This window comes from Plasmodium vivax, chromosome 1 (genome assembly GCF_000002415.2).
Source record: "Plasmodium vivax chromosome 1, whole genome shotgun sequence".
NCBI lineage: Eukaryota > Apicomplexa > Aconoidasida > Haemosporida > Plasmodiidae > Plasmodium > Plasmodium vivax.
The window spans coordinates 176,528-199,443 of NC_009906.1; the positions used below are offsets into that span (position 1 = coordinate 176,528).

Here is a 22,916-nt window from a genome sequence, read left to right on the forward strand (position 1 = left end):
CCCCAGCAGCTGAGGCCTCTACTCCCCCAGCCGCTGGAGCGTTTCACCGCGGCTGACTAAACATGGTAGGGTGAACAGCTTGCTAACCCGAGCAGGTGGGGGACCCAGAACAGGTACACTGCCGCATGCCTCAACTTTGTGCTCCATTCCACGGCGCACCTCTGCACTTTGCCGCTTCGTCGCTTCTGCACTTCCCCACGTGGACCATGTTCCGCGGGGGAGCCTGCCAAAGCGTGAGCAAACTTAAAAGACTCATTCCAGCAAGAGGCGTAAAAACATCAGCCAGACTTCCCACCTACGACCACTTCATCTTCAATTTCGATGACGTAGAAAATTTAAAAAAGTTAAAAGAGATAAACACGGAACCGTTGGTGGTACAAAAAAATGAGGACAAATATGAACACATTTTAGATCAAAGTAAATTAAAAAAAACAAGAAAATTGCTCACGTTGGTTCGCAAAAAATTGATAAACTATCAGCAGACCCCCCTGAATAGGTTTTTCTTCATATTCTATAAAAATGTGGAGTGTCTCTCCGAGGCCGAAGTGATCGATTTGTTGTATTTGGCCGTACGGAACAGGAAGTATTATGCACATGAAGGGGATGTAGAGAGCGGCTTTGACACTCAGGCTGGTGGTCTCTGTGATGGGGAGAACAATTCCATCGTCGGGGAGGGAAACCACTTCCATAACTTCAATAGGAACAACGTACAAGACATTTCTGATCATGTCTACACCAATGTAGGAGAAGCGAAAGATATCGCCATACTCACCTGGGAGAAAGAGCACCTCGGGGGGGACAATCAGAAAGCAAATGAAGGCTGTGCACCAAGAGGAGAAGACCCCGAATGGGGTGATGACGCAAATAGTGATGAAAGTTCTCATTTGAAATGTAAAGGGGTGGGTTCCATTGCACAGAATGGGACTACCAATTGGTTGGTGGCTATGGAAGAGGATCGGATGGACCCCAGAAAAAATCCCAAGTACATTCAGAAAAGCCCCAATTTTAAGCGTCGAAATGTCGATTACGTGCTGAGGCTGCTATCCTCTTTGAGGAACTCGCTAAGGGAAAGAAAAATTGCCACGAAAAACACGATGACCTTGCTGGACGTGTACAAATGGTCGTACTGTTTGCGCCACTACAGAATGGCAGAGGGGGACAGTTTCATAGTCCCCTACATCTGCTCTTTCCTAAAAAAGGAAATCAGTCATGTAAATCAAAAGAGGAACGACTACGAAATAAGAGACGATGAGCAACTGAACCTTCTGCTGAACGTCCTAATCATACACCACAAAAAGCTGAAGGGGCATTTTTTTAACCTGCTATATGACTACCTATTTGCGGTGTTCAAGAGGGGGATCTTCAGCCTCTCCTGCAAGAATATATGCCTACTACTGCAGGTGAATAATTTCCAAGTGGGTAAGTACGATCCCTTTTTTCTTTCCCTGCTTGGGGGAGGAGCAACGCCGCGCAGGGTAACACCAGAAATGGTGAGCGCTTCCGACTCGCTAACCCCCGCGGACGTGAACTACCTGCTGTTTTACCAACTGAAGAACGGCGCAATGAGGGGCGCCCCCCCGTTTGACCTGCTCACGGACCGCCTCGCCAACACACCCGAAGTGACCTCTCAAAAGATTCAAAATGTGCACCTCCTATCGTTGCTACTGCTCCGCTATGACTACTCCAAAAGGCACGCCAGTGAAACGCACGACAAATTTGTGGAAATAATTTATCATATGTATTATTACCTGCGGAAGAATATGAGTAGCCTATTAGGGAATAAAAAAAAAAGAGAAAACCTTTTGAATGTCCGCTTTTTAACATCCTTTTCGCTAGCTCTCTCTCTGATAGGGAACAACCTCCATGTGAATGATGAGTTGTGCCTCTTCGTGCTTTGCCTTGTAACCAATCCGGAGCAGACACTGACCACCCGTGACTACATAGCTTTGTTGAAAATCTCCCATTTTTATAACTTCCAAAAGGAGCTACATTTTAGCAGGAACGCTCTCTACTGTGAAGACAAGGCGTGCTTCTACATCTGTGGCGGTGGTGGTGGGGACCAGCAGGGGTACCTCCCCCTCAGTTGGGAGCGGCTATCTAGCTACATTTACGAATGCTTAAAGGTGGTATATTCCTTTGAAGGGGAGGGAAGAACTTGGAGGGGCACCCCTGCAGGGGATCTCCAGAGGGAAAGGCAGAAGGTGGGCACGTCAAACGGGATGGCCATCAAAAGGGAACCACATTTGGATCCCCCACCCATCGAAGACATGACTAAACCTGCCGCGCTTACGGAGGTACCCCCGCCAAAGGGTACCCCCGAAACGCACCTTCTGAAGGGGCAAAACTTCTCCGTTGAAAACACCTTTCGAGTGAAACCACCCGCACAGTGCATCAACAAACAGAAGGCGGCAAAGAAGAACAAAAGCTACTACATGCACATTTTGGACATCCTACCGTCGGTGCAAAACGACCCAAATGGCAAGCCTTTTTATAAACACCTGCTACGATTGTTCCAAAGGGACGTGGGCCATTTTAACCTACACATGTTTGACGTAGATAAGATCCTATTCACGTATAGTCTGCTCAACATGAAAAAAGAGGACCTCCCTTTGGATACTCTAAACCTACTAAAAAGGGTGAAAGAAAATATTATGAGGAAGGATCACCCCTTGGAAAAAGAAAGGTACCTCCTTCATTCCCTCTGCAACATTCTTCTGACGATGGCCGAATTGAACCTCCTTCCAATAGTGGACATAAAAATTTTCGAGAAAAAGGTCCTCACAAATGTGCACTTCTTAAACATCGGTGCTATTCTCACCCTGATGCAGTACTACATTTTGAAGGGAGCGGGGACGACCGGGGTAAGTGCTCACACAAAAGAGATTGCTTTGCTGGTTCTGCATTATGTTAAGAGGAAGTACCTGCTTTCGAGGAATGGTGCAGATGGAGGTACTGCCCAATTTGAGGAGCTCAAGGGGGATGTGAATTATCCCACCATCGAGCGTTATCTGCACCAGAGGGGTAGTCACAATGGGGAAGCGGCCTCCAAGGGGGAAGGGCTCAACCGAAAGGGAGACCCTTCCTATAGTCCCAAAACTGATGCACTAAAAAACGAAAGCACTTTTTTTGCCCCCTTTGAAAAAATAAACGAAGACGATTTGCACGAATTTCTACTGCTCAGATTTGTCTTCGTCCACCTCGTCACCCATACGAGCCTCTTTCACGATAATATGAAACATCACCATGGGGGGGGGAGGCACTACCGCGCCATGGTGAATAACCTTAACAGAGTTGTCCTTCACCTGAAGACTGACTTCTCAGACATGCTGTTGGTCGGCCTGGAGGATGGCCATGATGTAGTGACTCCCCAAGAAGGGGGCCCCGCGAGTCGGCAAGATATCCAAAGGGACAGCGAAGAAGCAGAAAGGGGGACTCTACCCAGCTGCGTATCAGAAGAAGTGAAAAACGAGCACATTGTGGGACCCCCAAACCAAAGTAACATCCTTAGCCGCGAGAATTTCCGCCTACTCACCAGCTACATTACGTTCACCCTTAAGCATGACCTGAATTTTCTTACGAATGACCGGAATTTCCACGAAGCAGTGGCGTTGCAACATTCGTTTGTTAAGAACTTCAAAAGTTTGTACTATAATTATAAGTACTCATTTGTCTATCGCAAATTAATTCTTTCATTAATATTTGGCATGAGGAGAAGAAGTTCCTTGCGGGTGAAGTGCCCCTTAAATGTTCTGAAGAACAGCCCAAGTGGAGTGGAAAAAATGAACATAAATGAGTACACACAGGTATTGAGGCTGTTTAGTGCTCTGTGTGAGGAGGAGGGACGGGGGGGAAACGCCTTTTGCAGCTACTTAACAAAAAACTGTGTGAAAGTGCCCAGCTCGCAACCCCCCCCGCAGTATGACATTCTCCTGAATGGCCACTTAATTTACCAAATGAGCAGCAGCGAAATTGTCCACGTCCATTTGAATGTCCCTTTTTTTAACTACACCATTCCGATGCTCATAGAAACGAAAGCCTTTTCTGTGGCAGTGCAGGTGGTTTTCACCCCCACGGAAAATGTAGACACGTATGCAACATTGTTCAGCGTTATGAGGGGGCTCTTAAAAAGTTATAATTATGAGGTGATACTGGTGAAGAGAAGAGGGGGGGCGTAATCTGAGGGGGGGTGTATTGGCCATCCCCTCCACGCTCCCTCACAGTGGAATGCGCCCACTGAGGGGTATCCCCCCAACACACACGTTATTGCTCTGCCCAACTGGCGCTGCATCGCTTTGCGCCACATATTATGACGTACAAATTGTGAATACGGTATGGGTATTTTTTTTTTCCTCCTTTTTCTCCATTTCCTTTTTTCCGCTTTTTTTTTTTTTTGTTCCCCTTTGAGACCCCCCCAGTAACTCCCCCATTCGAATATTCGTTATAAATAAAGTAGACGCATTTGCACCATATCCGCGAAATGAAAAAAAAAAAAAAAAATAGACGCAATTATGCATGTGTGCGGAAAAAAAAAAAAAAAAACTCCTTTTTCCCCGGAGAATAATAACCAAAGTGATGGACCACTCGCATGTTATCCGTAGGGACAAAAATTGGCTATGCTGTGTTTTTTTCAAGCCGGGTTAAGGGGCGGCGAAATTGAGGGAAGACGAGTGTGGTGCGGATGCTAAAGTAAGCGGAAGCGGCCCTTCACAAAGCGGTTGACTTTTACTCAATGTGAAAAATAAACGAGCGGACTGACTTGCTCATTTTTTCCCGCTTCCCTTTTATGGTTATCCACTTTTCGTTTTCTTCTCCGCATTTTGCGCGGGCCGGAGAAGCCGCCCCAAATTGTAAAATCATTCAATGGGTGGCTAAAGGGGGGCTACAAAATTAGCCAACCAGTTGGCCACTGAGCTTCCAAATAATTGGCCACTCACCCTCCAAACAATCTAGGCAAACAAAACCGCCTACCGCCTAGAATAATTCGTGCGTCTTGGCGGCCATGCCAATCGGCGCGCACACCAAAAGGGGCGTCGCTTGGTGGCACTGTTCGGTCGTCCCGATTCATCACCCGGATTGGTCGTCCCACTTCTTAGCCCCGATTGGCCGTCCCGCTTCTTAGCCCCACTCCTCAGCACCCCTTGACGCAACACACGCGATGGCCAAGCGGGGCATTCCCCACCCACTTTTTGTATGGCTAATTTAACTTTGCACATGCGCGTGAAAAAGCTTACATCCCATTTGTGAATTGCAAAGCTGTGCGTATGTCACCACGCACATGGGTGTTTGACGCAAGTTTATTGCCAACCCAACGAATGATCAGCAAGTTTGCCCCTTTTTTTTCCCCCCCTCCCTGCGTGCATGCATGTATGCACAAATGTGTGTGTGTTTCTTTCAAGGCTAACGCTAAAGGACTCACTCAAAAAAAAAAAAAAAAAAAAAAAAAGAGGGCAACAAAAAGGGGAACAAAAATTGCTAGCCCCATTTTTGATAGTCACTTGGGAGGTTGCACCTTTGTGAGCAGGCGCACCCCCAGTTGGCTAAAATTTTCCTCACCGCAGCTCAGCCGAACAAAATGATGCAGAGCATCCAGGTGAACTCACCCAAGAAAGTGGTGCGGATGCAAGGAGCAAGTGACGAAGATGAAGAAAACGAAAAAGAAGAATACCTCATCACCAACCTCACCGAAAGCAATAAAAACATGCCCAGTCTTATAGTCCGTATTCCGAGCAACATGAACAAATTTTTAAGCAAAGAGGAAGTAAAAATTGACTTTAACGAAGATATTAAACTGCCTAATAAAAAGGGGAGCAAAAAGTTGCGCTCCTTTAAGATGGAGCCATCTGCGACGGGCAGCTGTGAGGAGCAAGTGAGTGAGAAGACCCTGGAGAATACCTACGGGAGCCCCGATGTCAAGGTGGACAGTACGTACCAGTCGGAGGGGACAGACGGAGGGGGTGGAAGCGGCGAAAGTGGCGATGAGGAGGACGACCCGGACGACGAAATGAGTGAGGGACTCATCCACTCATTCAAGCAGAACTACGTGGAGAAGCACCAAGCGAACGCTTGCGACGAAAGCGTTGCCTTCCTGAGAGACCACACAAAAAATGAACTAGAATATTTTCTCCAAAAAAAAAAACTGCACTGTTCATACGAAATGAAAATAAATGACATTATCAACATAGACTATGATAAGCTGAATGAGAAAAATATCATCCCCTACTTCTTAACGAACATGTTTGACGTAGAACAGAAGAAGAAGAGGGAGAAGTTGAAGCAGCTGCTGGAGGCCAAGAGGAAGGCCATGCTGGAGAGAACAAAGAGGAGACATAACAGCCAAATGGAGAAGGGGGTGGCGGGGCGCCAGAAGGGAAAGCCCAGGCCCAGCTCCAAGGGGAGCAAACTGACGAAGGGGGAGGAGAAGCTGCACAGCGGGAAGTTGAAAAAGGAGAAGGGTGCAAGCGGAAAGGGGGGCCAAACTGAGGACAGCGCTGAAAAGCAAAGTGACGACGCTGACGATGAGAATGACGATGAAAATGACGACGAAAATGACGATGTTGATGATGAGAATGACGCCAACGGAGAGGACCCCTCGGGCGGGAAGGGCCACTCCGATGGGGGAGACGATTCATACGAGCCCCCCCCAACGGGCGGCAAGCGGAGAAGCAAACCGGGGGCGAAACTAGTCGGGGGAAAGGGCAAAAGGACACGCACCGAGGAGGGAGACCAGCAGGAGGACCCCTACCTGGACGACTTCGATAAAGACGCCGACGTGGACGCGGATGTAGACGCGGATGTAGACGCGGATGTAGACGCGGATGTAGACGTAGATGCGGACGCCGATGTAGACGTAGATGCGGACGCCGATGTAGACGTAGATGCGGACGCCGATGTGAACATCTACAACGACCCGACGCTGTACGGAATCGAAGGGAGCAGCGACTACACGGAGGGGCAAAAGAGCGACTTAGAAAACTCCCAAGAAGAAGATGCAGCAAAGGATCAACAACAGACGGGGAGCACTCCCAAAGCGCAGAAAAAAAAAAAAAAAAATGTAGAGGAACAAGAAGAAGAAGAAAAAATAGATGACATAGTAGACACAGAAACGCAAAAATTAATCTCCTATGATTACTACTCCAGTGTAAATATAAAAGAAGTGGTAAAGCCGAGTTATAAAATAAAATCGTTAACCCCGTTTATTCCTATTGAGGAAAATATAGACAATTTAGATCACGTGCAAAAATTGCAATACCTGATTAAGAACCTGCCACACACACACATAAAGGAGAAGAGGTCCCTGTACCACTACAACATTAAGCAGTTTATCAAGTGGAAAGTGTATCTAATGAATAATATAAACATTTGCCTCTACGGAGTAGGGTCGAAATATCACGTGCTGAACCTCTTTTGCAACATTTGCCTAAATGACGGGAACAAATGCATTGTACTAGGGTTCGAAGAAGAAATAAATTTTGAAGAAATTATAACGCGCATATTGGAGTACCACTATAAATACAAAACGTCCAAAAATTTAAAGTCATTTGATTTGCTCTACGAATTAATACACAAAGTAAATGAGGCAAATGTTCCCCTTTACTTCGTTATACATAATATAGATAACGTAAAATTATACCCCTACTATGAGTACTTTTCCTTTATGAGTCAATATGATAACATTCACTTCGTTTGCTCCATTGATGATGTCTCCTTTGAGCTCAACATGAACTTTAAGAACATCAGTTCGATTAACTTTCACTATGTGAAGTGCCACACGTGGTTAGACTACCGTCACGAAATTCTGAGGCAGTGGAATAAGTTCCTCCCCGAGTGGGTGTTCAATAAAAAATGCGAAGAGGTTGACGTGAAGAAGAACATAGAAACTATATTAAACGCGCTGAGCATAAATCATAAGAGACTCTTTAAAATCATTGCATCCATTCAGCTGGAAAATTTGGAAAAGGGCATCTACGGGGTGGAGAAAGAGTCCTTGCTGCAGGACAAGCGAATATTTACCGTAGGGGCTTCCAGCATTAGGATTAACTCCCTCCTTGTCGAGTTCGTTTCCCACAACGTTATCACCGAAACGAGGCTCAAGGAGGGTAACACCTTCCTCAAAATAAATGCGGACAAGGAGGAGCTCAAGAGGCTCGCCGAGCAGTTGTGAGGTGCGCGCACGGAAAAAAAAAGCAGCCCTTTATCGACTTCTCCCCTATGAGAATGAAGCAGTGAAGAGCTTTACGCAGCCTCTTTTTTTTTTTTTTTTTTTTTTTTTTTTTATGATAAACTTTTTTTTAGTCCATATTTTACAAGATGGGAAAACTTCTTAATGTTAAAAAGGTTCGTGCCCGCTGGGCCTGCGCATGGAAGGTGTGAAAAAAAAGGGGAAACCGCCAGAGGCGGAAAAACAGAGAAGTGGAGAAGCGGGAAGAAGGGGCGCTAATAAACGCGGCAACTTCAGTCCTGCCGGTTCGGCTGTGTGCCTCATTTGTGTGACCGCCTATCTGTTGGCATGCATGTTGTCCTGTGCACCCTATGGCAGCCCTCCCGGTCTTTCCTCCACCGCTTAACCACTCAAAAGCCGTCCGCCTCCTCGTCGGGCGCGCCCGCCCCGTCGCTGTGCCCCTCGCCGTTGTCGTCGTCGTCGTCCGCGTTGTACACGTCGTTCGGGAAGGCAATGGCCGTGTTGTTCTCGTTGATGGTGAACACAGTGAGCTCCACGTACTTGTCAATGGTGTTGAAGACGTGCGCTTTGGTGAACCCCTTGGTTACGGCCTGCGTTTCGATTTCCTCAATCGATATCCATCCATTCCATTTTTTTTTCTTTTCCATAATTTTCTCCTTTATACTTTTAATAATGTTCATAATTTCGGTGGAGGAATCTTTCCTTCTTCTTTTTTCCGTTTGTTGGGAGACGCTAGCTTTGGACTGCTCCGTCAATCGGATGGCTTCTTCAAAATCGGCCGGCTCAATAACATCGCTGTCTCTCAGTCTGGCTAGCGCCTGGGATATTCGAAGAATGGCTAGCAGCGCTCTCGGGGTTGTATAATTAATACGGGTGTCGTTGTACCTCTCCTGCTGCGATTCTAGTTGTCTAGAAGAAACATACCACTGGGTAATTTTTGGAATCAGGTCAGGCGAAATGGTGGGTTCTTTTTTTTTGGCTAGCTGGATGAACGCCCTGAGCACTGTTTTGTCAATTTCTTCATACCCTTCGCTGCTCAATTCGGACCTTTTCTTTTTATCATCATTAGAGTCTGCGCACTTCAAAATGTTGAGCACATGCTCAGCTAGCTTTTTATCTTTATCCCTATCGGATATGTCCAGAAGCAGAAACTGTAAGTCAAATCTGGTTAACAACGCGGCGGGCAAATTCATGTTCAGCATGACGGATTTCTTACAATCGTATCTGCCATTAATAGGGTTGGCCGCTGCCAGTACGGACGACCTCGCAGGCATGTTGCTGCAATGGCCAGCTTTCGCTATGGAAACGGTTTGCTGTTCCATAACTTCGTAAATGGCCGAACGATCAAATTCGTCCATTTTGTCAAATTCGTCAATGCAGCATATTCCTTTGTCTGCCAAAACGAGTGCCCCTCCCTCTAGGGTTGTTTCCCCCGTGTTGGGGTCCTTCAACACAGCTGCAGTTAAACCAACGGAACTGCTTCCCTTTCCTGTTGTGTAAATGGATCTGGAAGCAATGAGGCATACCTTCTTCATTAGCTGACTTTTTGCAACTCCAGGGTCTCCCATAAGGAGTATATGTATATCACCTCTTATCATCCCCCCATCTTTTTTTTTTTTTGTGCATCCCCCGATTAGCTGCAGCAGTAAAGCCTTCTTCACATCGTCATGCCCATATATTTCAGGGCCAATATTAAAGGCCAATTTTTCGTACAAATTGGGGCTATTTTTCAAAGCCTGAACTTCCTCCATAATTTTGTCATAATTATCAATATGCTCGTTAAAATTTTCCTTATTGTTTTGTACGTAATAAATGTGAAAGACCTTCTCGGCAATGAGTCCCCCCTTTAATGCTTGGAATCCACTTTTCGTGACTGGCATTAGAACCCCTGTGAGGGTGACAGACATCCCTGGCTGCACAGACGTGGTAGACTCCCCATGAATTATACAGTTCATGCTTCTGGGGATGTCTCCTTCTGGTAGTTGGCTAGGCAATTCTTGGACCTTAATTTCTTGGTACTTTACAAATTTACTTAACTTGGCTTGAAACTTGAGTGATCCTCTAACACCGTGCACATTTGTACATCCAGGGCAATCAAAAAGAGGCATAAAAAAAGGACCATCTACAGCTTTATATGCAAATACATGACACCTATCACATTCATATGTGGCTACCTGTATCCTCGGCTTCAGCTGAGTAGCTCTAATAACTTCACATTCAAATGTACTTAAAGATCCTATACAGTCTGCATTTACTACCCTCATTTTTCGAACCAAATCTCTCGAACTTGGGATTAAAATAATTTCAAAATTGACTCTTAAATATGCTGGCAGTTTGTACTCTTTCATTCTCTCTTGTCTTATTTCTTCGATTGGCTTAATCATGTCACGAAATAAATTGTTAAAAGCTTCCTTTTCACTTTCGTCTGTGGAATACCCACTCAGATCTTCATTATTTATTCTCCTCAAATTCTTCCTCTTGGTCTTCTCACTTTCGTCTTCCTCTCCATAACCCTTTACAAATCTTTTGAAACATTCATCGGATAGGCACTTGTCCGCAGCGGAGTAGAGTAGCTCCATGTACCTATGCGTGTTGGTCATGATCCCATTGTACACAGAGTAATCCGCCTCCTTATTCTCCTTGCAGAAATGCTCCCTCAGATCGTCCAAATATATTGGCAGCAACTCCGTTTCGTGATTGTAAATCTTTTGCAAGTATCCCTTATATTTTAACTTTCCCCAGTTGGTGTGGTTCGCAGAGGGGTCTTCGAACGAGTCGAAAAAGGTCACGAGCTCGTCTATGTGCGAATTGTAATTCTTCACCGCCTCTAAATACTTCGTGTGGTTGTCATCCACGTAGGTCCTGATTTCCATTTTCCTCTCCCCCATTTTTGCTCTCTCGCGTGAGTGGGGCGCGCTGGGCGGCACGTGTATTCAGTATATTAATAAGTGTGCTTATATTTATATGCCTATATGTATATGCCTATATTTATATGCTAATCTTTACATGCTTATATTTATACCCACATTTACACGTTTCTGCTTATACGTACGTACGCATATGTGCACAGCGGCTCTGAAACTCGCTCCGGCGCGAAGTGCGTGTCCTGGGAAACCCCTTTCGAGTATTTTCCGCTAAACACATTTGAAGCGGAAGGAACTCTCACCCCGGTACGCCTCACGCATTTGCTTTATACACATCCAAGCGCGCTACTTCGATTGGCATATGTGTACTCTGGCGAGAATAAAAGGAGAAAAAACGCGGGCACATTTTTTTCTTTTTTTTATCTGTGCGCGGTTTGGTTTGCTCGCTTAAAAAAAAAAAAAAGCGTGTGGCATAATTTGCCTTACTAAGCAAATGCGCAATGGTTTAAAAAAATACGTCACGATGTTCGCGGGCACGACACGGATACCATTTATACCATTTCGTCGTGGAAAATTTTTTCGTAAAAAAAATAATCATCAAGGGAACGTCAACCTGGGCGAACGTAACCATTTCGCTAAAAATAGACATAGGGGGTTAAAAAAAAAAAAAATTGAAGCGTTCTTCGCGTGGAATATGCCTGGCGCATGAGAGGCCATGCGCGTTTCGTTCGACTGGGAAGGAAAACCCGCATCGCGCCTCAACACACAAGCATCATTTCGCGGATGCGATGATTAATGGGTTCGCGAAATGGCACTCCCGTTAAGAAGGCCCTTTGCATTTTCCCACACTCGTTCCGTTCAATTTTCGCTTCCCTGTGCTGCGCCGCGTTTCCCCTTTTCCTTCCCCCCCGCAACGCATCATTTTGACGCGCCATTCATTTTAAGACAAACTGGGTAACAAAAACAGTGTTTTAATTCCCCCATTTGGAAGTGTATTTCCAGGTGGTTATCCCGAAGAGGGCACTCATTTTTTGCGCTTATCGAAAGGTAGCCCATAAAGCTTCCTTAAGAGGCCACCCCCGCATGGACCCCCGTGCAAAAGATGCGTACGTACAATTGAAACGTGTGCCCCCCTATATGCATCCCTCCATGGAGGTGTTTTTCACAGTGCCTCTTTTGAAACGAATGAACCATTGGCTGATCCGCTTCAGCGCAAACGAGCAGGTTAACACACCCGTATTTTTTTTACCCCATGAATGGGATGCGCACACATGTTGCATGCGCGTGACGGAACAACTTTGTTAAAAATGCCTCTTCAAATGGCGAGGCGCACATTCCCCGGTTCTTATACCCCCTTGTGACACCGTAACAATCGATATACCTACCCTTTTAAAGGAATAAAAAAATTCCCCTTTTTTTCTTCTTTTTGTCCTCATTTGAACAATTCGTTGTGTTAAGAAACGTTTCAAAATGGTGTGCAAATTGAAAAAAAGAAAAAAATGGGGAAGACGAAAAGGCGCAAAATGATCGCGGCGAAACGGAAAAAAAAAAAAAAAAAACAGACGAAGAGGCAGACGAAGCTGAGGAAGATGGAAACGCTTCTCTAAACGCGAAAACACATTTTTATAAGTTAAAGGCTAGCGCGCTAAAACAATGAGTCGAGTGTGGACTGATTCAAAAGCGTTAATTATTGATCACTCCCCGTTGTTCCCCCGTTTGCTTTCGCCAGCTGAGCGCAGAGAATGCATACAAAAAAAAAAAAAAAAAAAAAAGTGAACACAGAAGGAGGTAAATAAATAGATAAATAAATAGATAGAGAGGTAGATAAATAAATGAATAAATAAATTTATAACTCCCCCTGTTCGCATGTACCCACGTACGGGGCGGGGCGCCCACACGTAAACGTACACGTGAAGGACACGGATTGGCACACTCCACTTCTCCCCCCACCCCCAACATGGGACGCGTGGCATGGCACACAAGATGGCACTTTTCCAAATTCGCATTCGATAAAATTACAAATGCCGTCACTTCACAAATGGACTACATATGATGGGGGGGGATGTGAAAAATAAACGAGGGGTATACGTTAAAGTAAATTTCATCTTAACATGTTATTCATAATACACACGAAATGGTCGTGTCAACGTAAAAATATTCAGAGGCAGGAGGGGGGAGAGAAAAACAAAATTTATAAAAATATAAATTTGGAAAAAAAAAAAAAAGGAAAACAAAAAAGTTTACAAATAATATACACATAAAAAAAAAAAAAAAAAAAAAACAGGGAAAAGAAAAATACACCGGCGGGTGGAGTCAAATTAACTTCACACCCCACGCGTAAGACTCTACATATATGTTCAGCACATGTGTATTCCCCTTCATTACGCGTTTAAAAATGAGTGATATTTTTCTTCCCTGAGTGGGTTGGCGCCCCCCACTGTTAACACGTATGCTGAAGCGGGTAAACATTTACGCATTGCGGAGGACGGGCTGGAACACGCAAATGGGAAGCGGCAACGCCCAAATCGAGGATCTCCTCATGTTTTCCCACTTCCCCCCGTTCAAAATTTACAAAAGAAAAGCTACCCCCGCCATCACTTAGCGCAGGAAAAATCGTCCAGTCGATCCACATTCTTCATCGCATCCTCATGAAACGAATGGTCATGCATTTCGTTTTTAAATTTGCTATTTAAATTATTTGAGTAATTCAAAATTTGCGAAATGGGGTAAGCAGTATATTTACTTAGGCCATAATTATTGGGGAAAAAATAGTCCAACAAATTGCTGTTCTTATTGTTACTACTGTTGCTCGTGTTGCTAGAATTTTTTGCATAACTGTTAAAGTCATCATTCGTTTTCATACTGTACGAGTTGAGAAGCTTATATTCGATGTCCTTTTTGTCGAAAAAAACTTTTAACTCTATAACTGCACTAACTGGCTTGTGGTCACTTGAGAAGAAATTGTTGTGCGTCTTGTAATTTAGGTATTTAAAATATATTTTATCGTTATGGTAAAAATCGTTCGGGTCATCACCCTCTGGATGGTTGCTGGCGAGTTGTTTTTCCCCTGGGGGGTGCTTCGTCTGGCCGCTCTTGCTGCTGACCACGTCGTCCTTCTCCGGTTGGAACGCCTGCGCCATGTGCTCCTTCCGCTTCTTCTCCAGCTCCGACAGGTGTATTAGCTTCCCGCTCACCAGTATCCGATCGCACCTTCGGGGGGGGGAAACGCGAGCAAATGAGGGCGCGACATGTAAAGCGGCGTGTGTAGCGGCGTGTGTAGCGGCATGTGCAGCGGCATGTGTAGCGGTAAATGCAAAAAATAAACAATGACACAAGAAATCGCGCCTACACAAGCGTGCGCTGCCGCGACTACGCTGACGCGACTACTGCCACCGCCGCTACGCCGCTAGACCTACCAGGCGGGGGTCCTTCGCACGTCGTACATGTTGGAGTTCTTCTTGTACTTGTACGTGGGGTTGAACATGATGGGGTGCTCGTAGAAGAGGCAAAAGGGGAGGATGTTATACAGCTTGTTGTAAATGAACTGATCGTAGTTGAGCAGCTGGTTGGCATTTTTATTCGCAATCGATTTGAAAACCTCCTCGTGACTTTTGTTTATCCTAAAATTAAAGTCCCCACATGCGAAGAAATAGTCAAAATTAAAGAGGTTATTCAGCTCTTGGTTCTGGAAGCTGTTGCTCAGAATGCTTTGCATTTGGCTATTCCTTTCGAAGATGTTCGTTTGGCCTGACGCCAAGTGGATGTTATTAAAACAGAAGGAGTTAAACCCTAGGCGAAATTTTATAGACACGCTTCCCTTGTTGCCCGTGTTGCCCTTCAAGCCAACCTTCACTTTGCACACCTCAATTTCTCGTATGTAGTCTACTAGCCCCTCATCAATAAAAATGATGATGAAGAGACCTATCATGGATACAGATTTCAGCTTCACATATTTAAATTTTTTCAAATTTAAAAAGTACTTATTCGATTCGTTCTTCAAAAACATGTCGTTGCTTTTGAAGGGTATTTGTTCTTCCCCCCGTTTGGAATCACTACCAGGATACTCATCCGAGGCCCCGCTCCTCTGCGTGTTCCTCCCTTCCATGTGGCTGTGCGTTCTGGCACCCTTCTTTCCTCTAACACAACCATCCATGTCGTCTCCTCCCAGGTGTATCAAATTGACCGAGTTGCTATTTTGATTCTCCTGAAAAACATCTTGAATGCTCGAAATGTGAAAGCTGTTTGTGTCCGCTCTCTTCCGGTTTTGAGGTTCGCCACACGTTGTATCGTCCTTGAGGTTCTCCTCCCTCCGCATTACATAACTATGTGTGTCTCTTCCCCCTCGATACTGCTTATCCCCTTCAATGTTCGCTTTGTTTTGCAAATTCACATCGCTCGAATTGCACTCGGCTTCTTTCCCACTGGGATGCCTCCCCCCCACGTGGTTATCTGCACCGTAGGTATGATCTACCAAGTTGAAGACGTCTCTGCTGCTGCACACCCCATTGTTTGCCTTCCTATTGGAACCACTCACAGGGTTACTGTCAAAGAGCTCATTTATATTGGAGCTGATATTCGTCTCATTGCTTTTCATCAGGTGCTCCCCCAGCAGGTTGCCGCCATTATTCTCCCGGTCCTCCAAAACGTTCAGCACATTGCTGCTTTGATTTCTTTGCTGCGCATTCGTGGGGGGGTTGCTCTTTTGGGGGGCATTTCCCGCTACCTCACTTTTGCCTGATTCGTCAGGTAAAAAGATGAAATCTTCGCTTTTTCTTGAGGGGGGGCTTCTACTCTGGGGGTCCTCGTGGGCCATCGTATTCATGTTGAGCATATTCAGATTGAGCAACTTGCTCTGTTCATCCTGGGCGCTCGGTGAAGCCGACGCGACGGAGAAACGGGGGTGAGCCTGCTCCCGGTCCTCCTCCAAGTTATTGAAGTAATTGTTCAGGAAGCAGCTCTTCGAAATGTCAAGGACGCCATTCTGGTCGAAGCTTCGCCTCTCTCCCCTCTGGGTGGTGCTCCCCGCGTTGGCAGCGCTGGCAGTGTTGGAAGCATTTGCCGCTTTTACCGCATTTGCCGCGTTTGCCGCGTTTGCCGCGTTTTCCGCGTTTTCCGCACTGGCCCCCTCGCACATGTACGACTCGTTAAAGCACTTCAAGCAGTTTTCGTAGTAGTCCTCCCTTTTCATCCCCTCGTTCACCCCGGCGTGGTTATCATACGGGTGGTTGTTCACTCCGGAGTGGCTGTTGACTGCGGAGTGGCTGTTGACTGCGGAGTGGCTGTTGACTGCGGATGCGGAGTGCTCGGGGCCACCCCTAATCCCCGCGCCCGCACCATTAATCGTGCCATTCGCAAAGTACGCGCTGGTGCCGATTTTGCTCCTAATGTACATTTCCTTCTGCCTCTGGGACATCTCCGCCAACGACTGGGTAATTTTCTGCTCGATCTTCTTCTCCTTAAACTTGTCTTTCATGTTCATCAAAATTCGAAAGCCAGTCAACTCGACCACCTCCTGGAAGCAAAACACATACATGTCGATGCACTCGTTAATCTGATTCAGCCACGAAGATATGTCATTCAGCTCGTACAAGTCATTTCCACATAAGTTCCATGTGCCTGCCCACAGTTTTACAATTTTCTCCTCATAATCATTATTGGTCATTTTCTTTTTCCTATGTGAACTGCCCATTTTCGACTCATCAAAATCCGTGTAGTAATGATTTATCAAATCGTGACTTAGGTAGTCGCTGTACTTGTTCCTATTCCTCACGTTGTATATATAGTTTTTTTTTTTATACAAATTTTTCATGTACACTAGATCGCTTTTGTTTTTTTTTTCCTTGCCCTTTTTGTTTACATTTCTTCGTTTCTTTTTCTTCTTCCACTTTTTATGGGCGTTGCTGTCCGAGCTGCTTCTTCCGCTGCCGGCACTACCGCCGCTACCACCGCTACCACCGCTACCACCGCTGCCAGCACTACCACCGCTTCCACCACTGCTACTGCTTAGCGTGTTCTCCGCGCTGCTCTCGTTGCCCACATTTGTTCGCGAATACACATCACTCATGGAGGTGGATTTCCCGTAGGCCTTTTCCCTCCTCGGGGGGACCACCTCCTTGCTTTCGCTCTCCGCCAGGTGCACCTTCGTCTTCTTCATCTTGGCCCGCTTCACCGATTTGTGCGATTTACGCGGCTCCTTTGAGTGGGGTGACTGGTGTGCGTTCTCGTGCAGCTCCCGCTCCTCCTGCTGCTCTTCCGACTCCTCTGCATCGTCCTCCCCTTTGTCATCCCCAGAATTTACACCTTTGCTGAGAGGATCCTCCACCTCTGAATGTCTCTCCTTAGCCCTCCTTCCCTCCAACTTCTTCCTTTCTGCGTTTTTGCTGGGCCCTCTACTTCTGCCCTGCTTGCTTCTCCCCCTGGACAGGCGCCCCTCATCCTCGTCTCGCTCCTCTTCGAGCAGACTACTACTATTTTCAACCGCATTCTCACTCGAATCGCTGCTATTGGTGTTGCTTTCGGGGGACTTATGTTTGCTTCTTCCCCTTGGGTGATTCTCCTTAGAGGTATCTTGCTCAGCTTCGATTTGCCCCTTATCCGTCTGCCCCTTATCCGCCTGCGCGTTCCTCCCATAGGGCAGGTACGGAATGGAGAGGCCCATGTTCCGGCCCCTCAACCCGAGGAAGCTCTCCTTATTCATAAAATTGCCGTAATTTAAAAAATAGTTAAAATCGGCCCCTATGAAGTTCCTCCTCTTGCTCTTGCTATACTTCCCTGTACACAAAATAATATCAATGCATTCCTGTCTGAAATTATCCTCAAAATTATTTTGGTAAAATCTCTCAATGGATTTGATCGCATGGTCAATGTTTGTGCTTAGGGAAGACCTTCCTACATTGATTTGCGAAGAGAAGACGCTCCCCGTGCCTGTGTAATGGGTACTAATAATATCTCCATTTTCCACCCACATCTTTTTAAAGAAATGTTTTAAAATGTGTACGTATTCATCGGGTTGTTCCTGTCGACTGGTAAATTTCCTTTCGTCTTCCCGCTCGTAATTGCTGTAGGCCATTCTGTGCTTCTTTTCCTCCTTTTCCATTCTGCTCATAATTTCGCTCTTGAGGCAGTCCCTCTTGCCGCCGCCGCTGCTGCCGTTGTGGAGGTTGCTCCCGCCATTCTTAACGCTGCTCGCGTTGTTGAGGCTGCTCTCGTTGTTCACGCTGCTCGTGTTGTTCCCGCCGCTTACATTATTCCCGCCGCTTACATTATTCCCGCCGCTTACATTCGCGCCGCTCACATTGGGGGGACTTCCCGCCTCGTGGACATAGCAGTAGTCCTCGAACAAGCTGCCGCTACTGTTGCTGCTCCCCTTGCTGTAGTCGAAATTCTTGTTAACGCCGGGCTTCTCAGAGAGCTCCAGCAGGTAGCTGTCCGTCGGCAGGGTAGTCACTACCGTCACGCTCTTGCTATTAAACAGGGTATTAAAATTTTTGTAAAAACACAGGTGCGATTTTTTCACTGGCTTTAAGAAGATGTCATTTTTGGACACATGCAACACGTACAGGATGAAGAACAACGTGTAGTAGTACTGGAAGACGTTGGTCCTGTCCAGGCAATCCAAGCAGTTAGTTCTAAACACCCCGTTTTGAAAAACGCAGGGGTAGCTTTCGCCCACCTGGTTGGTACTACTACCGTTCGTGTTGGCCTCCCCCTCGATTATACCCTTCGACGCTTCCATAAAAAAGGATACATTCTTTATCTCCTTGAGAAGAACCTTGTTTATAAAATCGTTCATGGCATCTTCAAAACTTTTGTTCTTCACAGAAATGTGAAAGTCATACTCAATGTAGTTAATAAAATTTTTTTCTTTATAATGCTTGTCCTTCTTAATATAGTTAATCAGCTCGATCATTTTTTTCGTGAGCTTCTTCTCGTTGTTTTTGTTTTGGCTCAGAAGATTTATATAGTAAATATTGTTACCATAATTTGTAATCAACTTTTTGTTGTGCTCCTTAAAGGCCTTGATGCTTAGGAGTGAAGATCGCTGGATGTTCACGTGGGATGACATGGAATGCTGCTTCCAGAAGAGTGGGATCGACCCTCTTATTTGGACTAGGGAGATTATTCTGTTTTCGAAATTGCTATCACTGTTGATGCATCCTTGGCTTGATCCGCCGCTCTCCCCCGTGGCAACCCTTTCGTTGTTAGCACTCGCTTCGGCGGTGACTTCCCCATTTCGCAGCTTCTCCTCTTCCAGCGGGTGGGACATCTTGCCCAACGGGTCAGACGACTCACCCTCAAGAATGTTCTTTCCACCAGTCTGCGTACTCACTGTAGGGGGAAGCACCTTTGGGGGAGCTCCTCCCATAGTGTTACTACTTTGGACCTCCTTCAAATTGTTCCCCTCATTCCTGTTGGGGGTTCCCAAATCGGTGCCCACAGATGAGCCCCCTCTTTCACTGCCCTTCTTCACATTATCCACAGCCATGTTAGCCTTATCAAACCGATTCAAGTAGGTAATATTCCTATTGTTAATTCTCACAATTTGCTCCGTCTCTACATAGTTAGCCACATACCCATCATCGTTGATGCCTCTCTTATTAAATCGCGTGCCTCCCAAGACGGAGGAGCGGCGACTAATGAGAAGCAGCTCCAAACACCTCCTATTCATCTCAATATAGGTGTACGAAATGTAGCCCTGAATTACTGAGCAGAACCAATTGTCATCAATTTTGCATTTGCACTTAACCTTTTTAATCATTTGGTAATTCCACATGAAGTTTTTTTCGCTGACATTTAGGAAGGACCTCTTCCTATGAGTGGACGAGGAAGAAAACATGGGTTCTACATCTACCTCTTCGATATTTTTTTTCGTTTTTTTTTGAATGCACTGCGTTAGGTCATAGTCATACGAGTAGTACATATGAACGGTCAGAATTTTTTGTATCATTTTTAACATCTTATGCATGTCCATTTTTATGTTCATTTTTTTCTCATCCGCTTTGACACTTTCGTCATTTGCGTTTTTGAAGCTGAGGGGGTAGGAGTTCCTCTTCTCACTGTGTTCGCTATTTTCCACCACAACAAGGTTGTTCCTCACGTTGAAATAGGAGTTGTTAATGAGGTCCTTCAGGTCTCCCTTGTTTTCTGCGGCTGCATTTTTCGAAGAATCCCTAACCGAGCTGTTCCCCTTCTCAGTTGATATGCCTTTATCCTGCTCAGCCTTACCACTAGTGCTTCCGTTCCTTGAGCTCGCCGCTCCCTTCTTTTCATCATTATAAATGCACAGCAAATTTTGGTAGTAACTGTCGTTATTCCCGTTCGTGGTAACCTCTCCTACTGCTGCTTCTGTGCCTACTCGGTTGCCTTTTCCAGTGGGAAGGCTTCCCCCAGGGGGGCACAGATTAGACCTTTTCTCATTCCCCCCAGAGTTTATAAAATTATTCTGATCATTCTTTGCTCCGATTTGGTACGACCCCTTCGCGCCATCAAGCAGTAACTGGTTTAACTCGTTTGCTTGCCTATCCATTTGGTCTCCCCCCACCGGCGACTCCTCATTTCCCTTCTTCCTATCTGTAAACAAATCGTCAATCAAGTTAATGCTTATCTTTGGAGAGTCGATGGGTTCTTTCCTGTGAGCATCTTCCCTATTTGTATAAGACGCGTGTGGTTCCGTCCTCCTACTTTGATGGTCGCTCCTACCGTAACGTGCGTTGCCGTCATTACTATTGGCATCGTAGGTGCTGCTGCCATTCTCCTTTCCCCCAGATCCTCCTCCTTTGCAGTAGTTATGCTCACCGTTGGCAATTTTGCTCGGCATGCCCCCATTCTCCTGCCGAGAGGAATTTTCCTTATCATTCAGCACCTGCATCATAAATTCGTTATCGTCCAGCGTTGACGAGTTGGTGTTCATCATTTCCTCCTCGTTCCGCTGCATTCCGCGGTGGGTGTGGCTGCTGCTGGGAGCTCCGACGGTACGGCCGGTATTACCACCAGTAACGCCGCTTGCAACACCGCCAGTGACACCCTCACCTAGCTGCGCCCGCGGGGCAGGCCTCCCTCCCCCCTCGCCGAGGCCCCGGCCGTCATAATTCGTTATGTCCGAAATGATGTTCAAAAGATTTTTGTGGTTGAACTGGTTGGTCAGCCACCTCTTCGCAGTATTAAAATTGAGGATCTTTTTATTCTTCTCCTCCTTCTTATTATAGTTGCCACTTCTGTGGGTTCTATGGTTCATGGGTTCGACCTCCATTTCGAATTCGCCTCCAAATTGGTTCTTTCCGATTGTAGTTCTCTCCCCATTTAACTTGCCACTTTTGTTTGCGAAATGCTTATTGTACGGATTATCCTCGTCCATTTTGTAGCCCTTCTCCAGTTCGTTATCTGAGCTGTCTGGCTCGTAGGAGGGGTCGTTCGAGTTCGCGTTCTGCGGGGCGTCGCCAGCCCGGTCGCCATGATTGCCACCTCGAATGCTGCGAATGTCGCCAATGCCGCCAATGCCGCTCCCACTCCGGTGGTCACCCGGACTCGCGGCGCGCCTGGCCGCCGCCGTGCTGTGACTCTGGCTGCTGTTATTTATGACCTCAAAATCTTTGCCTATATCTTCGTGGTTGACCAGGTGGTTGATAAAGTAACTATTGGCATTATCATCAACGTTGAGCGCATTGCTAATGATGGTATTAAAGGAAACAATATTAATGTTATAAGGGATGTAATGCACCTTCTCTATCTTATATATGCTCCTATACTTGTTAAGGTAAAAAAATTTGCAAAGTAATTTCCATTTATCAACTACAAAAAGAAATAACTCGTTTCTAATTTCGATGGAACCGATTATATTGTCTATGATTAATTCACTTATGATGCTTCCAAATTTTTTACTCTTCTTCCTAATTTTGTCTTTATTTATTAACTTCTCGGTGCACTTTCCACTTTCTCGGAAAATGAACAGAGATGGCACTTTGACTTTCTCATTTTTGTTATCTTTTAAATGCTTTATGTAAATTATTTTAAATACCTTTTCGTATATGATTAGCAAGTACCTCCCTTCAGTGTTGTATGCATTCATCAGTGTTGCTTGGTGGGGATGTAAATGTTCGTGAGGTGTGGTGGTGGGGGGAGAGAAATGCTTACGTCGTGCACGCGCGGTGTCGCAATGGTGGCTCCGTACGCTCCTTCCGCTCAGTACGCGCAGCAAATCAACGGGGCGATGTTAAATTAATTCGAGGGGGAAAACAAAAACAGGTCGGGCAGGAGCAAATACGTCCGTTTCACAAAATTCATCCTTTTGGTGTGTCCACTTGTCCAGCCTTGTTACCACGCAACCGATTGGCACGCCTTCCACATGCACAATGCAAAGGTGAAGTACAGAAAAAAAAAAAAAAGGCCCTCAGAAACGCCTGCACGTGTACGCCCTCAACGCAACGCAAACGCAGTGATAAATTAACAGATCCTCTCGCATTAGATAAATGACCGATCGGTTTATCTGCACGCGTGGGTGCCCATAGGGAGGTGTGTTCCGCTGAAAAGCGCGCCGATCTTCATGCACATGTTAATGCGCACTTGCGTATAAGCGCTTCCATATAAGCACTTCTAACCACGTGCGCACGGGCGCGATAAAACAAGGCCCAAACGCAAATGCTCACACACACCACTACGCAGGGAGAAATTGCTCACTCCTGGAAGGGGAGGAAGTATTTAATCGAGCAACAGTTTCGCTATGCGCTTCAAAAATGGGTAAGACACATTTGCTATCTTTTTCAAATGAGCTCTTTCATCATCTCTCGTTTCACTTTTTTTTTTTTTTTTTTTTTTTTTGGTCATTTTAAAGGGAGCAATTCTCTTGTCCTTCAACTGCGGTCAATGGAGCTTCAATT

The 22,916-nt window shown here is 45.9% G+C and overlaps 4 protein-coding genes across 4 annotated transcripts, besides 7 other annotated features; 2 read left to right on the forward strand and 2 right to left on the reverse strand.

Moving 5' to 3' along the window:
• Nucleotides 1–206: 206 nt before the first annotated feature.
• Nucleotides 207–4,462, forward strand: PVX_087802 (hypothetical protein, conserved; the record flags this gene model as incomplete). Its single annotated transcript, XM_001613371.1, has 1 exon — nucleotides 207–4,462. The coding sequence occupies one exon, from the start codon at nucleotides 207–209 to the stop codon at nucleotides 4,173–4,175; it is 3,969 nt and encodes a 1,322-aa protein (XP_001613421.1). The 3' UTR covers nucleotides 4,176–4,462.
• Nucleotides 949–971: a microsatellite.
• Nucleotides 4,463–5,572: 1,110 nt separating the features above from the next.
• Nucleotides 5,573–8,161, forward strand: PVX_087805 (hypothetical protein, conserved; the record flags this gene model as incomplete). Its single annotated transcript, XM_001613372.1, has 1 exon — nucleotides 5,573–8,161. The coding sequence occupies one exon, from the start codon at nucleotides 5,573–5,575 to the stop codon at nucleotides 8,159–8,161; it is 2,589 nt and encodes an 862-aa protein (XP_001613422.1).
• Nucleotides 6,636–6,660: a microsatellite.
• Nucleotides 7,719–7,781: a microsatellite.
• A 407-nt stretch (nucleotides 8,162–8,568) lies between the features above and the next one.
• Nucleotides 8,569–11,559, reverse strand: PVX_087810 (DNA replication licensing factor MCM7, putative; the record flags this gene model as incomplete). Its single annotated transcript, XM_001613373.1, has 1 exon — nucleotides 8,569–11,559. The coding sequence occupies exon 1, from the start codon at nucleotides 11,065–11,067 to the stop codon at nucleotides 8,569–8,571; it is 2,499 nt and encodes an 832-aa protein (XP_001613423.1). The 5' UTR covers nucleotides 11,068–11,559.
• Nucleotides 9,462–9,490: a microsatellite.
• Nucleotides 11,560–12,332: 773 nt separating the features above from the next.
• Nucleotides 12,333–12,465: a microsatellite.
• Nucleotides 12,466–13,637: 1,172 nt separating this feature from the next.
• Nucleotides 13,638–22,108, reverse strand: PVX_087815 (endonuclease/exonuclease/phosphatase domain containing protein; the record flags this gene model as incomplete). The annotated part of the gene is made up of 2 exons (XM_001613374.1): nucleotides 13,638–14,253; nucleotides 14,460–22,108. The coding sequence occupies 2 exons, from the start codon at nucleotides 22,106–22,108 to the stop codon at nucleotides 13,638–13,640; spliced, it is 8,265 nt and encodes a 2,754-aa protein (XP_001613424.1).
• Nucleotides 14,011–14,032: a microsatellite.
• Nucleotides 14,050–14,106: a microsatellite.
• Nucleotides 22,109–22,916: the final 808 nt, after the last annotated feature.